This window comes from Falco cherrug, chromosome 10, assembly GCF_023634085.1.
Source record: "Falco cherrug isolate bFalChe1 chromosome 10, bFalChe1.pri, whole genome shotgun sequence".
NCBI lineage: Eukaryota > Metazoa > Chordata > Aves > Falconiformes > Falconidae > Falco > Falco cherrug.
Window position 1 is genome coordinate 20,647,802 of NC_073706.1, and position 13,270 is coordinate 20,661,071.

At 36.1% G+C, this 13,270-nt stretch overlaps 1 protein-coding gene across 6 annotated transcripts in view; it reads right to left on the reverse strand.

Annotated features, from left to right (window-relative positions):
- PPFIA1 (PTPRF interacting protein alpha 1) overlaps nucleotides 1-13,270 on the reverse strand; it is a 61,428-nt gene that overhangs the window by 26,266 nt on the left and 21,892 nt on the right. For all 6 annotated transcript variants that reach the window (XM_055722853.1, XM_055722852.1, XM_055722859.1 and 3 more), the window contains 14 exons: nucleotides 12,967-13,068; nucleotides 12,124-12,288; nucleotides 11,176-11,250; nucleotides 10,578-10,679; nucleotides 10,089-10,310; nucleotides 9,167-9,313; nucleotides 8,076-8,210; nucleotides 6,894-6,977; nucleotides 6,175-6,306; nucleotides 3,772-3,834; nucleotides 2,388-2,467; nucleotides 1,996-2,128; nucleotides 1,144-1,367; nucleotides 511-745 (listed from right to left, as the gene is read on the reverse strand). In XM_055722853.1, the coding sequence (XP_055578828.1) occupies nucleotides 511-745; nucleotides 1,144-1,367; nucleotides 1,996-2,128; nucleotides 2,388-2,467; nucleotides 3,772-3,834; nucleotides 6,175-6,306; nucleotides 6,894-6,977; nucleotides 8,076-8,210; nucleotides 9,167-9,313; nucleotides 10,089-10,310; nucleotides 10,578-10,679; nucleotides 11,176-11,250; nucleotides 12,124-12,288; nucleotides 12,967-13,068 (1,899 nt within the window). The remainder of the gene's footprint in view (nucleotides 1-510; nucleotides 746-1,143; nucleotides 1,368-1,995; nucleotides 2,129-2,387; nucleotides 2,468-3,771; nucleotides 3,835-6,174; nucleotides 6,307-6,893; nucleotides 6,978-8,075; nucleotides 8,211-9,166; nucleotides 9,314-10,088; nucleotides 10,311-10,577; nucleotides 10,680-11,175; nucleotides 11,251-12,123; nucleotides 12,289-12,966; nucleotides 13,069-13,270) is intronic.

Here is a 13,270-nt window from a genome sequence, read left to right on the forward strand (position 1 = left end):
CTACTAGATCTAACAGATACCTCTTTTACCTACCTGTCTTAATAGGCTAAAACAAGACACTAGCACTCACTAATATTAAAACAGTTGTGATACTTTTACAATCTTAAAGTTTAATGCAATAGATGTAAATCACTTTTTAGTTGAATATTTAGCAGAACAGTGGACTGCTAAAAATAAAGTTTAAAGCAGAGGCAGAAAGTGATTGCTGTACCAGGGGTTGAAAAGAAAACATTATTTCTTCTAGGAAGAGGAGTCGGAAGCAAGACCATAACAGAAGGAATACTTAGGCATGAGATGTTGACCAAATAATAGACTTGAGTTCTGAACGTTTTTCCTAATGATTATGACTGTATCTTACACTTTTTATAGAAGTTGAAAGGAAGCAGTAGAAAAACCTAGAGAAAGGAAAAATACAGCTGAGTAAGAAGGAGAGGAAGGGAAAAATCAGACAACCCATTTCCTAGAGAAAAAGAACACTCTTCTGAAAAAATGAAGTTAAGGGTTACTTACCAGTGTCATAATACCTAGTCTGTCCACTTCTCGTGCTGGACTATGTGGAATCCGCCTTGGGGTGGAGCGGCCACTGCCAGGTGGGGAAGAACCAGCAAGTGAACCACTTGCATAGGGAGTGGGAATAGAGCTCATGGACCGGAATCGGCCATGGGCATCCAAACTTCCACTACCCACTCTGCTTTCAATCTCCTCTGCACGCTGCTCTGTGTTTTCCTTCTCTTCTTGGATAAGTCTAAAAGAAAAAAAGTTTCAATGGAACATGACATTCAAACAAGTACCATATAAAGAGAATGGCTGACACTTTCATTAGAAAGAAGCAGTACTTATCAGACAAAACAGCACACTGGAAAAATCTAATCCAATCTGAAAAACAGTGGTCAACACTACTGCTGTTACCACCACACAAGGGTTTCTGTTAAACTAGTAATACACAGTCTGTTCCGTAACAGGACTAAAGACAAAGAACCTGAAAAGAGTACTTGGGCATAATCAAACCAGTTACTTCTGTCAATGCCCCTGCAAGGAAACTGAACGGGCAACCACCATTTTCCCAAGTAACCACAAAAAAAAGGATTTCTAGTTTCACAGAAACTCATTTTTATCAAAACCTTAACAGCAGATAGACCATACCTAATCTCTTTGTTGATTGCATCCAGCTGTTCTTGAAGCATCATGGCCAAAGTCTGAGCATCAGCCTGACCACTTGGTGACAGCAGATCAACTGAACTGAATATAGTTTCCCTATCATCCTCAACATCAGACACATCCACATCACTTTCAAATGCTTGTGCCACATTTGCCAATACACTTGCTTGCTGGGCTCGCTCCCAGTCCTGCTCGTTCAGAGTTTGAACCTAAAAGAATTAAGAGAAAAAAAAATAATCCAAACTCAAATGGGGAAAATATGACTTTTCTACTGCTTTTCAAGATGTTTACAATAATTTTTAAAAAGCCCACTTACATGCTGAATGCATCCACCAAGACAGCAATGTTTTGAGAAAGGTAAAAAAAAAAAAAAAGCTATGATGTAGAAAACTTCGCATCTTACAGTTAATTTAATTAAATTTAAAAGTGGACAGCTCCATTGAATAAATGGAATCATCACCTATCTTGGCTATATACACTATAAATTACAGTACAATTTTGCTATCAAATCCAGTAAGACTTTCAGAATCAGCTTTGTGTGATGAGAACTTATGTGTCCTGAATGGGACCGAGACTTGCTTGCAGAACAGCAACGTTAAATTAGCGTATAAACACAACAGTAGGACTGTTTCAAATTATATTTTACAGGCTTATCGTACTTAAACCAAATTGGAGTTCAAAATCGTAATTTTGCAATTATTTGTTAACAATTAAAAAGACTAGTAGCTGTGCATTAATTAGTAAAATTCTATAAACTCCTTGCAATAGGTTAGCCTCATTAATAATCTACTTTGTGGCCAAAGTTTTATTTTTATTTTAATTTCAGAGTTCTATTACCTTTGAAGGTTCATCTCTGAGAGCTGCCAAACGTCCTTTCTGGGGACGCCTTAACACTGATGAGGTGCCATAGGAGTCTGTGTGACTGTCAGCCACAGATGAAGATGTCATGGGGTATCTGAAATCTGGTCGGCTAGAACACAAAGAAACATTTTTTCCTTATGAAGGTAGGGGGTTGGAGGAAACAAACCAAAACAGCCACCCAAATGATTCCTCTTGTCCCACTAGCGCCGATTTTTTCTTTAAGCAATATAAAAACTGCTTTATATGCTCTAAAAACTGATACATTTTATAGCTATGACTGAAGTATTTTCAGTTATGATAGAAAAAAAATCACATTTAGCAAATTTAAAGAAATTAGAAAAAACTGAACTAAAATTAAGTACTGGTACCTATGATGAAGTGATGTTGCTCTGAGTCTCACTTGGTCATTTTCAGCCCTTAATGCTTCAACATTTAATACAAGTTGATCCTGCAAAAATAAATAGATAAAATACATAAAACACTTTAGAATAATCAGTGTCAAATACCGACTAATAAACTAACATTTAGTCTTTTGATCTCATTTCTGTGAAACTCAGAAATAGCAAATTGTAAGAAGTACCCTTCAATGACATAAAATCTAAAAATTTATTGCTATACACATTACAGCACCATCATGAAGGAGCATCTAAGAACACTATGGCCTCCCTATACTGTAACTCTAGGTGGTAATGACAATATATATTTTAAAAACAGTTACTAAATAAAATTCACATATTATTAAATTCACTATAATGTAGTGATAATATTTAATAAGAAACAAGATCTTTCAAGCAACTGTGCACAAAAGGTTCTAAAAACACTCTCTTTTAACTTGGACAGTTTTACATGCTCTAAAACTCAGAATTTCACAACAGAGAAATCCAATGAATGAGAAAACGAAAGGCTAATAAAAAGTGGCTGATGATGAACATCTGTGCCTTGTGTGAAAACTGCTGGCCTACATGTACAAAAATCCAAAGCACATTCTGCAAAATATTCTGAACGCGTTCTTCATTTTATTACAGAATCACAGCCTCTACAGTTTGGCCTAGCTACTTACTAGAATGATTTGGGGACATGCAGTACAACACCTATGATTTAATAAGCAATACCAAGTATCATTTCAGAACAGATAGTGTGATGACAAAATCAAGCGTCACTGCTTAAGGATGCAAAGAATTGAAAGGCCCCACCACTATTATTCAAGAGGGGAATTTGTCAGTTCCAGCACAAGCTAAACACCAGACCGCTGCTATTGCGAAGGAGCGGCCAAATGTAATAAATATTTCTCTCCTTACAACCCAGACTTAAAAAAAAAAAAAAAAAAAAAAGTATCAGCTGAACACGTTTTTCATGATACCCAATGATATATGAAAAAACTTAGGGGAAAATACCCAACATTAAAAGCAGTTCTCTTTTCTTTTTACTGTTCAAAGTCATACATACAACAGTATAAAAATTCTATGCCATCTTCAAACTTTGGCAAACTGTTAGTATATCCAGCCACTTTACGTATTTAGAAATGTGTTAAGTCTTTGACTAAAAAGCTATGTATTACCTATAAAATCATCATAAAAATGAGGCAACACAATACCATAAAATAAGCAATAACAGCTCCCTACTTTTTAACACTCCAGGTAATGTTAAGTGTTACGGGGAAATTCAAATCCCCCGTAAATAGGGGGATACTGAAAATAGGTAGCAATGCAGCAATTATTTTCCAATATAGTATTTCAGAAATGTGTATTATACCTTTTCATGCTGAAGTTCATCTATTTGTTTTTTTGCATTTTCTATTTCTCGAAGAAGCGAGTTCTAAAATAAAATACATCACAAATTATGTTACTTATAAAAGCTTTCAACTCTTAAACCGTAACCAAGATGAGTATCCAAAGATGCAGCTTAAGTTACAGATACTTTACTGCTCACATCATTTCACTTTGATTGTAGTTGAGGGTTTATCCTTTCAGGTGTACAGCCCTCTAAATAATAGATTTAATAATAGCACAAGTGCCATAAAAATTTAATACCAATACCAGCCTTTTAAAGCTCCGTTCGAGAAAACTAATTTAGAAAATAAAAAAAAGGAATAATTAGACAGCTGAAATAATTCAAAGTAATTCATGGAGTGGTTACTAAAGCATTCCTGGCTGTTACCATTAGGTTTTTGTTTTATTTTTACTTGCCTGACCTACAACATTATTACACAGGAATTCCTTGGAAGTACTCTACCCCCAGAACTACAACACTCACCGACTTAAGAGCCGTTGTTAACAACAGAACTGTTATCTTTATAGTTATACCACGACTTCTAAGCAACTCCAGTAAACGTAAATGCTACTGACTACTACAAACTCTACTCAAAGCAGTTTCCAAATTCTGACTCAGAATCACCTCAGAATTAACAAACATTTGAGAGCTACAACAATCAAAACCAATTTCAATTGTTGCATTTGACTATAGTATGTGATACCGAGAAAAAAAAAAAAAAGAAAAAAAAAAGATATTCTCCCTTTAATAGGAAACTTATAACTGGGTCACTTTCATTTCCTTTTCCACCATTGCCAAAAAGTTTTGCTAAACACATTTCCTTGAGGTAAGTAATACCATTATTACACCTTTAAGATGCAAGTAAAACTTCGTATGTGAACAAATTATTCTGAGAAAAGAGCCCAAGTGATCAGAAGAAAGCTTTGAAATTTTACCTGAATGTTTCTTCCCAACTTATCATAAAAGAATGAGCTGGAAGCCGCAGCAAGAATACTTTACTAGAAGCTGTTACTCACAGTGAAAGACAACTATATTTTCCTCATTATTCATAACGTAGTTAAGAGTTTGGAAGGCAAAGGGGAGTAAACCCTAAGACATGCCCCCCAACATTAAAGCATTTTAAAAATAAAACTCAAAAACCAAACCACAACCAGCTGTTTATCAGAAACTGAATTTATAAAGAATGTTAGAGCAACCTTGTTGATGTCATAACAAGGCCCATAAGAATTTCAGAAGTATTAGGAAGCAGTTGATGTTAACTAAAAAACACAAGACAAAGTTTGCAGCCTTAGATGCCAGCTGATAAGCACCTTCATCAATTAACTCAAAGGACAAGAAACAGCGGGACCCACATTTGTGCTACAATACTCAGTTCCTCACAGTTCCGAGCACAAAAGCAGGGAAAGAAGTAACTAAATCTTTGTAATGATCTGAGGGGAGCACAGTCCTGGAATTCTGGAAAGACATGTTAGATACCTGACTGATGGTCGAGGGATGAGGACTGAGTTGACATGAATGCAAGAGAAAGTAAACGCTTATTAAAACACTGAACATATCGCTACATACTGCAACTGAAGCATTTTACTGCCATGACTAAAACAAAAGCCACTCAGCTTTTATTGAAACATTTCCCCAGAAGATCGCTTCATCCTCCAGTAAAAGAAACAAAGTATTTTTTTAATCCAAGACAAAGCAATTAAAGTCAGCAACAAGCAAAGTGCTACTTTAAAAGACACTGCTTTGTTCCATGCATAATAAGGGACTCAACTTAAAGGCATGCATGGAAGAAAAATCCATAAGGACCTAGATCCAAAAGCAGAAGGGAAAGAAACTGAAGTACATCGTAAGTTAGAAGATGAACTGAATACAGGGAAAGCTTCGAGATGTGCACTGACAACAGAGGGAACTGTCCATTTATATTCATATAACCCACCTCAAAATTATCTACCGAGGAAGAAAATGCAAGACTATTTCAACTGGCAAGAATCTCCCAATGACAGGGTAACAGGCAAAAACAGTGGGAAATAAACTGAACTGAAAAGGGTCAACGTTTAGTCCCAATTCTTTAGTCTTCCTATATTACACTGGATGAACCTATTTATGCAGTCCACACCAGTCAAACAGGAAAGGATAAAGCTTCTTAAAAGATGCCTTCTCAACACTGTAGTACAATACCCAGAGACAGCCTCCAAAAAACACCCCCCACCATATGAATTTTAAGAATATATTTTCAAAATCCGCACTAGAAAATAGCCTTATCACCAACTACTTATTAATAAGGATATATTATTTATTTAATGAAGTTACAGACACATTGCAAAATACACAAATCACTACAGAACGTGAACATCTAATTAATGTATATGCTGGAATGTGACTTGTTACCTTGTCTTCCAAGGCAGCCATCCTTTCCTTGAGATGAAGCTGGAGCCTTTCATTAGATTCAGACAGAAGCTTATCAACGGTTTCTGACAAACGCTTATTATGTTCTTCATTCATCTTCTCTCTCTGTCTAGCCTAAGATACATAAAAGCTACTGAAATAACTTAAAATTTACTGTCTATAACAATTTCCACATTGTAAAGCCAGTAAGCTTTCTTTAATTCAAAAGTATTTTGTTCAACAGAAATATTTTTCAAAAAAAATCAGGAATATTGCATGTACCTCCATGACTCTGTGAGGAAGTATAAGGGACGCTTAAGATTTTAGTATCTGTTTCAAGATCAGAAGCTTGAAAATCTGAGCTTACGCTTCAAAAAACAGCAGATTTCAGAACTAATTCCATTATTTATAACCCAGGAATCAATTTTTCCATAGTCATTTAATTCAGCAACTTTTTGATCTGTCTTATTAGAAAGAATGACTAGCAATTAGGTATTTCCAAACACATTTTCAAATTCCCACTGGAGATCTTCAGCTTTTTCTTGATATCTAAGGTTAGCCATAATACAGTGGCTCAAATCTCCTAACTATCAGCCAGCCTAAACTCTGGATTTATTTTAGAGATGAGAAATAAAAAGAGCTTTGTTGAGGGACAGGCAGCCATTAAGGGAATTAGATTCTTTCTTTCAGGTTTATATCTTTGTCAAAAATATGCACAGTACCCTTTGCAGTTCTTGATTCTTTTCTTCTAGCTGTGCTTCCATCTGTCTCAGTCGTTCCTCTATATTGCCATGCCTCTCCTCAGCCTGTCAATTTGAAAACAAAATTAGCATTTGTTGTTTTTAAAAAAAGTTTCAAAAGCATAGAAATACTGAAGCACAATAATTTATCTGACATGCTTTGCGCAACTGCCATTTATGGTAATACACAATGCAGAACAGACGCCTTTCTGTTACTGAAAGAACCTAGTAAGAGCTCATATGGTAAGTAACAAAATGATGAAGCCTCTCACCCCTAAGTACCATGAATCAACTACTATTTGCAAATGAGCTTGCAACAACAGTTCATTCATGTCCCCAATAATTAAAAAAAAAATTAAAAAAAAGTAAAAACTAAATGCATTTTCAGCTTTTCCTCACTAGCCTAGACGATATGACCCTTTGTTAGTAACCATGACAAAGCAGAAAGCAGCAAGCAGAAGCAAGGACTAATATACAAATTCTACCTTCCTAAGCTTGGTGGTAAGTTCCAATACTTTAGCATCTTTAGCAGCAGAGCTCCCAGGAGACAAAAGGTCAGACTACAGAGTCAGTTAGGGACAGGAAAGATAACAGGGAAAGAATTGAAACTAAGACTTTAAAAGAAAACACACACATATACTTGAAAAAGGCTCATTTGTAGTTACTACATATAATTCTTCAGACTTCATTATTCCATTTGCAGCTTTCTAAAAGTCTTAATGACTACTGTTACTTCTCTCTCCCCACATTCCTCACTTGGTTTAACAGTGGAAGAAATATGGATTTCCCCTTCAGAAACAGTTCCTGCTTTAAAAGACTTTATGCCTATTATTGAATGAATTTTAATAACAAGCAATAAAATAATAATTCGGAAACACACTTTCCTAATGTAACAGAGTTAACAGAAAACCTGCTCAAGATCCAAAGAGCAAAATTGGAGGGGGGGGGGGGGGGGGAATAAAAATAAAAATAAAGAGGTAAACCAGAGTGTGTTCAGCGAGATGAATGGAAAGCACAGAAAACAGGGAGGAAACGTATTCTGAACTAGTGGCGGGGGGGGGGGGGGGAAGAAACACAATGTAGCAAAATCAACACTAAGAACAGATTTTGTGTGGCAGGACACCAACAGAGAAGAGTCTTGAGGACGCTGCCCAACTGACTCACCTTTGAAAGTGCTGCAACTCTCTGTGCCAGCTCAGCTTCCACCTCTGGCAATGTTTCAGCTTTCCTCAAAGTCTGCTGCAGCTTTTGCTCAGCTAGTTCCAGTCGTTCTTGCAATTGCCTATTCTTATCTTCACTCTACACAGGATTACGATCAGCAAATGTTTAGTGTTAAAATGGTAATTAATTTTCAACAAAAAGAAAGGTAAGCATACAGATTACTGCCTCTACTAGACCAATGGAGAACAAACTGTTCAAAACTGGTTTCGTAACCAAAGATGGGGCATCCTTCTTTTCATTACATGAGAAAACTTTTTTCTGTATGATTTTTTTTCTGCAATTCTGTGTATTCTGAAAGCAACTGCATCACCAAATAAACAGTTACAGTACAGGAAGCAGCACAGAACCAGTGAATTTTCTATGTCAAGGCTGTGTAAGACTTTGAGTTATATCACAGGAAAAATTCCTTCATATTTTAAATAATACCATGCATACTACTGCAAAATTTACTTTTATTTAAAGTGTGTACAACTTTTTACGAATTATACTAAAAGGGACTTCTTTTGTTGACTAAGAGTTGCTTGCCTGTAGTTAGAAACTGATTGGCTGAACAACCATTTCTGGTTTACAGAGTTGGGCGACTTCACGTCAATACATGCCGAATTTCCTCCTGCAGTAAGGCAACATTTACTTCTATTACAGGCTATAAAAATCACTACACACTACACAGATTTTAAAACTGGTTTAGCTCAGAATGAGTAATTCTCACACATGAAGCTAAAGATGCTTGGATACACATATACTAACTTTAAAATCCACAATTAGTAGGAACAGCAGCCCTGGCTACACCATGATCAAGTGCACTAAAATTCTCAGAACCATTTCCCCTCCTCAGTAAACAGTCTCCATCTTCATTTCCAGGGTACAACTCTGCACAATGCACTCCTCCAGTTACTGAAAAACAATTGCTAGCAACAGCACATCACAGGCAGTATTTATTTTCCTAAAAGCAAAGAGCTTTAGTACAGTACAAACACTATTTCCATTAGTTTTAGGCTGAGCAAAATGTACTTCATCTTATTTCAGATTACAACCTGTCGATGCATGGAGTCTTTAGTGGCAATTTCATTTTCAAGTTTATCGTTGAGGTCATGCACAGATGTAGCTTCACGTTGTGCAGCGAGGTAGCGTTTCTCAAGAGTTGTAATTCTCTCTTCCATGTCTTCCTTTTGGGCCATAGTCTATGCAAGACAAGACAGAATTTAGAATATAAGGGATACTTACATAGTGATCAAACTGGGGGGAAAAGACCCACAAACCAAAACTAGTAACAAAAAAACAGATATACTTATTTCATTCAGTAAAAAATTAAGTAGAAAGAATAGTCTCACTCCAGCTTACAAGTTCAATTACTTTTTCTGGGGTTTTTTCAACAGTGAATCTTTAAAAGACTGGTCTTTACTATACTACTGCAACTTCCCTTTTCAATGGCGCACAAACAGCAAATCTGTACTTCCTGGGGACGATCTGAGAGAGTTTTTCAATTTAACTAAGCTCCCTTTCTATTTAATAAGCATGCAGTACACCGTGGTACAAAGGACCTTAGAGATTAGTGATTGATCAGTAACAGGAACTGTCAATCATATCACTGAAATTAAAGTGATTCCTCAACCATGTACATCTTTAAAATTTCATTAAGTTTAAATTTTTTATAAGCTTAACATTTATGACAGGATCAAGCATATTTTCAAGAAAATGTTAAAGTTTGCAATGCTAAATCTCCAATATAGACATGAAGTATCTAGTTAATCATAGATTTATTCTGAAGACAAATTCTCTTAAGCAACTGGTCTTTTAAACAAAAAATAGCTCCATCACGCCCTGAACAATTTTATTCTCACCTATCAAATCAAAGACATGAAAAAGCATGAAGGTGTAACTAAGCACCAATGACACTGAAATTTTCTAAAGCAGCTGTGTTTCCGACTACCCAAATTTTGACAGTTTATTCCTCACCTCTCGTACATCTCTCTGTAACTTTGTATTCATTTCTTCAGATTTTATTAAGTCTTTTCTAGCTGTGTCAAGGTCTTCTTCCAGCTCTGTTACTCTACTAGACAAAGCAGTAAGACGTTCTTTCATTTGTGTCTGCTCTTTGTTTTGCTTATCTATGATGTCTTGGAGCTCAATCACTTTAGCAAGGTTTTCATCGTGGCACAAAGAACCATCAGAAGATCGCTATTAAGGAGGCCGGGGAGGAAAAAAAAAAAAAAAAATGCATTAGCACGTTACACAGAAATTTGAAAACCAAACTGTTACTTACCTGTAAATACCCTTCCCCTGATACAATTTTATTATTGGATAGAGTGAAAAGATTGAAGTTATGGTAATTGAGACTTTTTAAATTAGATCATCACTCGAAGTTTTTATTACAGTTTAAAATTAAAATTTTATAGTTAATGATTAAAAATCAGACTTAGCTAAAGAAAGTAAATAGCTGTGCACCTTCCCATTTGTAGTTGGTGTATTTTCTTGTTCATGATTTATATCCAGCATCCCATCTGGAAGCATTTTCTTCTGATTATTTTGCTCTTTCAGAATCATCAACTGTAAGAAAAGAGAAGTTTACATACATATGTTTCAAGTCAATTCCCTTCTCAGTAATAACTTAAAGAACAGCTGCAAAAGCAAAGCAGCAAAACAATTACTGATTCTACTGCAAGATATGTAGTAATAAAATATGGCACAGGTACTCAAAAACTCAGGCCCCTGCAACCCAAAAACTCTTACTTTAAAGCCATAGGAACTCTTTTTGTTGGGGATTTTTGTTGGGTTTGGGAGGTGTAGAGGGGATGGGGGGGCGGGGGGGATGTTTTGGGTTGGGTTTTTTTGTTGTGTTGTGCTCTGTGTCATCCCCCCACACACCCCTTCCCAGGTCTTTCAAAGTGACTAAGTTAAAAATTAGTTATCCCATTTGGCAAAATAACAAAAACAAGTAGTGAAAATGAACATTAATAACTGCATAAATTACTGTGTACAAATATTGACTAAAACACCCACAATGCATACATGAAGACTTCTTCTTTTTTTAAAAGAAACCTACCTCTTTATGTGTAGTACCTAGTTCTTCTTCCAATAAGCTACATCTTTCAAGCGCTACTCGTAACCTCTCCCTTACCTGAAAGGGTAAGTTCAAATAAACTGAAATCATTCAAATTAAAAAGAAATCAATTTCATTTATTGCCACGCTGCCATGCCCTTTCAGATAAAAAAATGGCACTATTTCCACTTACACTTAGATACCTGCTTAATCTTGAGTCAGTACTAATTACACCATATCCTATGAAAAACCTCCTAGAGAAATAACGCATACCGTAAAATCTAGGTTTTCCTTTTCTGTCATAAGCAAATCATACCTCAACATGACCTGAACAATTTAGTCAAGAATTAAACATATCCAGAATTTGCTTATCCTTTTGTAAGGCACAGAGTGTGTGCACTTTTGATTATTTACAAACACGGAAGGAGACAGAATTCTACTTAAAATAATTTGCCAGACTTTTTATACAAGGGTCACAAAAGTTAGGCAAACTATGAGCTGGCAGCAAAATTCACAGTAAGCTTTACGACTTGCATATCCTGCCACCAACATCAGGCGCAACTAAAGGGTGGAGATCCTTTAATTCAAATTTTATCAGTGTAAGCACATGCCTCCTGTTCTCTCTAGTCCAATATTACATAATCAAAAGGCTAAATCCTGGTATTATACAGGTAAGCAAATGTATGCATTTCTACAACAAACATATTGCCCCTGAACCATGCTTAGTTTACATTAACATAGTTAATGAAGTACTAGAATAAGCTACAGCACCTTGCTTTAATGCAACATATTAATTTAGGAGAGCAGTTACTGATGCGGTTACAGCAAAGCCACTATCTTAATACAGAGGAAATTCAGAGACTCCCACAACTTCAGTATGAACAACTGCACAGTCCTCACAACAGAAAGAGGGGGCAGAATGAGAAGATGCTTGCTAGCATATTTCATTACCTTTTCATCAAGGGCTTTATGGTGCTCAAATAAAGATTTTAGTGCTTTGAGAACTTCTACTTCACTAGAAACTCCTGCTGGAGACTGAGCTTGTCTCTTCACAACAGTCATTCTGAGAGATCGCTCGTGCCTGGAGACAAGACACTCCAAATGTTCCAGTAATAGCTAAAACAAAAAAAAAAAGGAACAATGTTTATGCCTGTTCTGCACAGCCGCAGAAAACTTTGCCTCCTAAAACATCAGGTTTTGAGTTCTAAAGTTCAAATTCAAGAGCCAGAGTACTGCATCAAGCATAAGGACCTATTTTAACATTTCACCTGTGTTAGAAGTTGTATTGGAGCTAATGCATTTCCTACCTCTCTTCTTTCTGTCTAGTTTTTAAATGAGGTTTCTACTTAACCAGGTCTTTTCAGTTCCACCAGCCTGAGGAACTGCATGCTTGTCAGAAGGCTACACATAGGAAATGCTCTAAATCAGAGAGCAACTGTTCTGCTGGCAGCAGCATAACCTGCTGAAACAAATCACGACATCTTGCCCACTTATTCCTCTGATCTTGGGTGTTGTATGATTACAAAACTTTAACAACAAGAAAGCTGAATGACAGATAGCTGTGCAGTCTTACAAGCTTTTCCTGATTTTGCACAGCAGTATTTGGAGCTGTGCATAAGCTTCCAAACTTTCTTAGTCAACACACATTTGCACTTCCAGAGGGATTCATGTGCAAATACCAGGGGGGGGAAAAAAAAAAAATACTTCTAGCTTTTTAAACTCAACATTCAATGTTTTCCTCCATGTAGCTGGATGCTTTAACAATAGTAATCTTAGAGAAAACAAGGAACTAACCCTGGTATTATTTCTTTCTGCTTTCAGTTCAGCGATTTCTTCTTCCCTTTCAAGGAGCTGTTCCCTGCATACATTTAACTCTTTTGTAAGCGCTGCAAATTCCTGAAATAAATCAGACAGAAATATAAGCACATCAAATATCAGGATAAAATGAGAGTGGATTCAGACGAACAACTGACATGATTTCTTGGAAGTATTCATTTCAGATGTCTAAAGCCAATGAAGCTGTATAGTCATGCTAAGCAGGTTTAGGTTCAAACACTTAAACATGTTACACTGTCAACTGTAAAGTAAAGGATGTTTG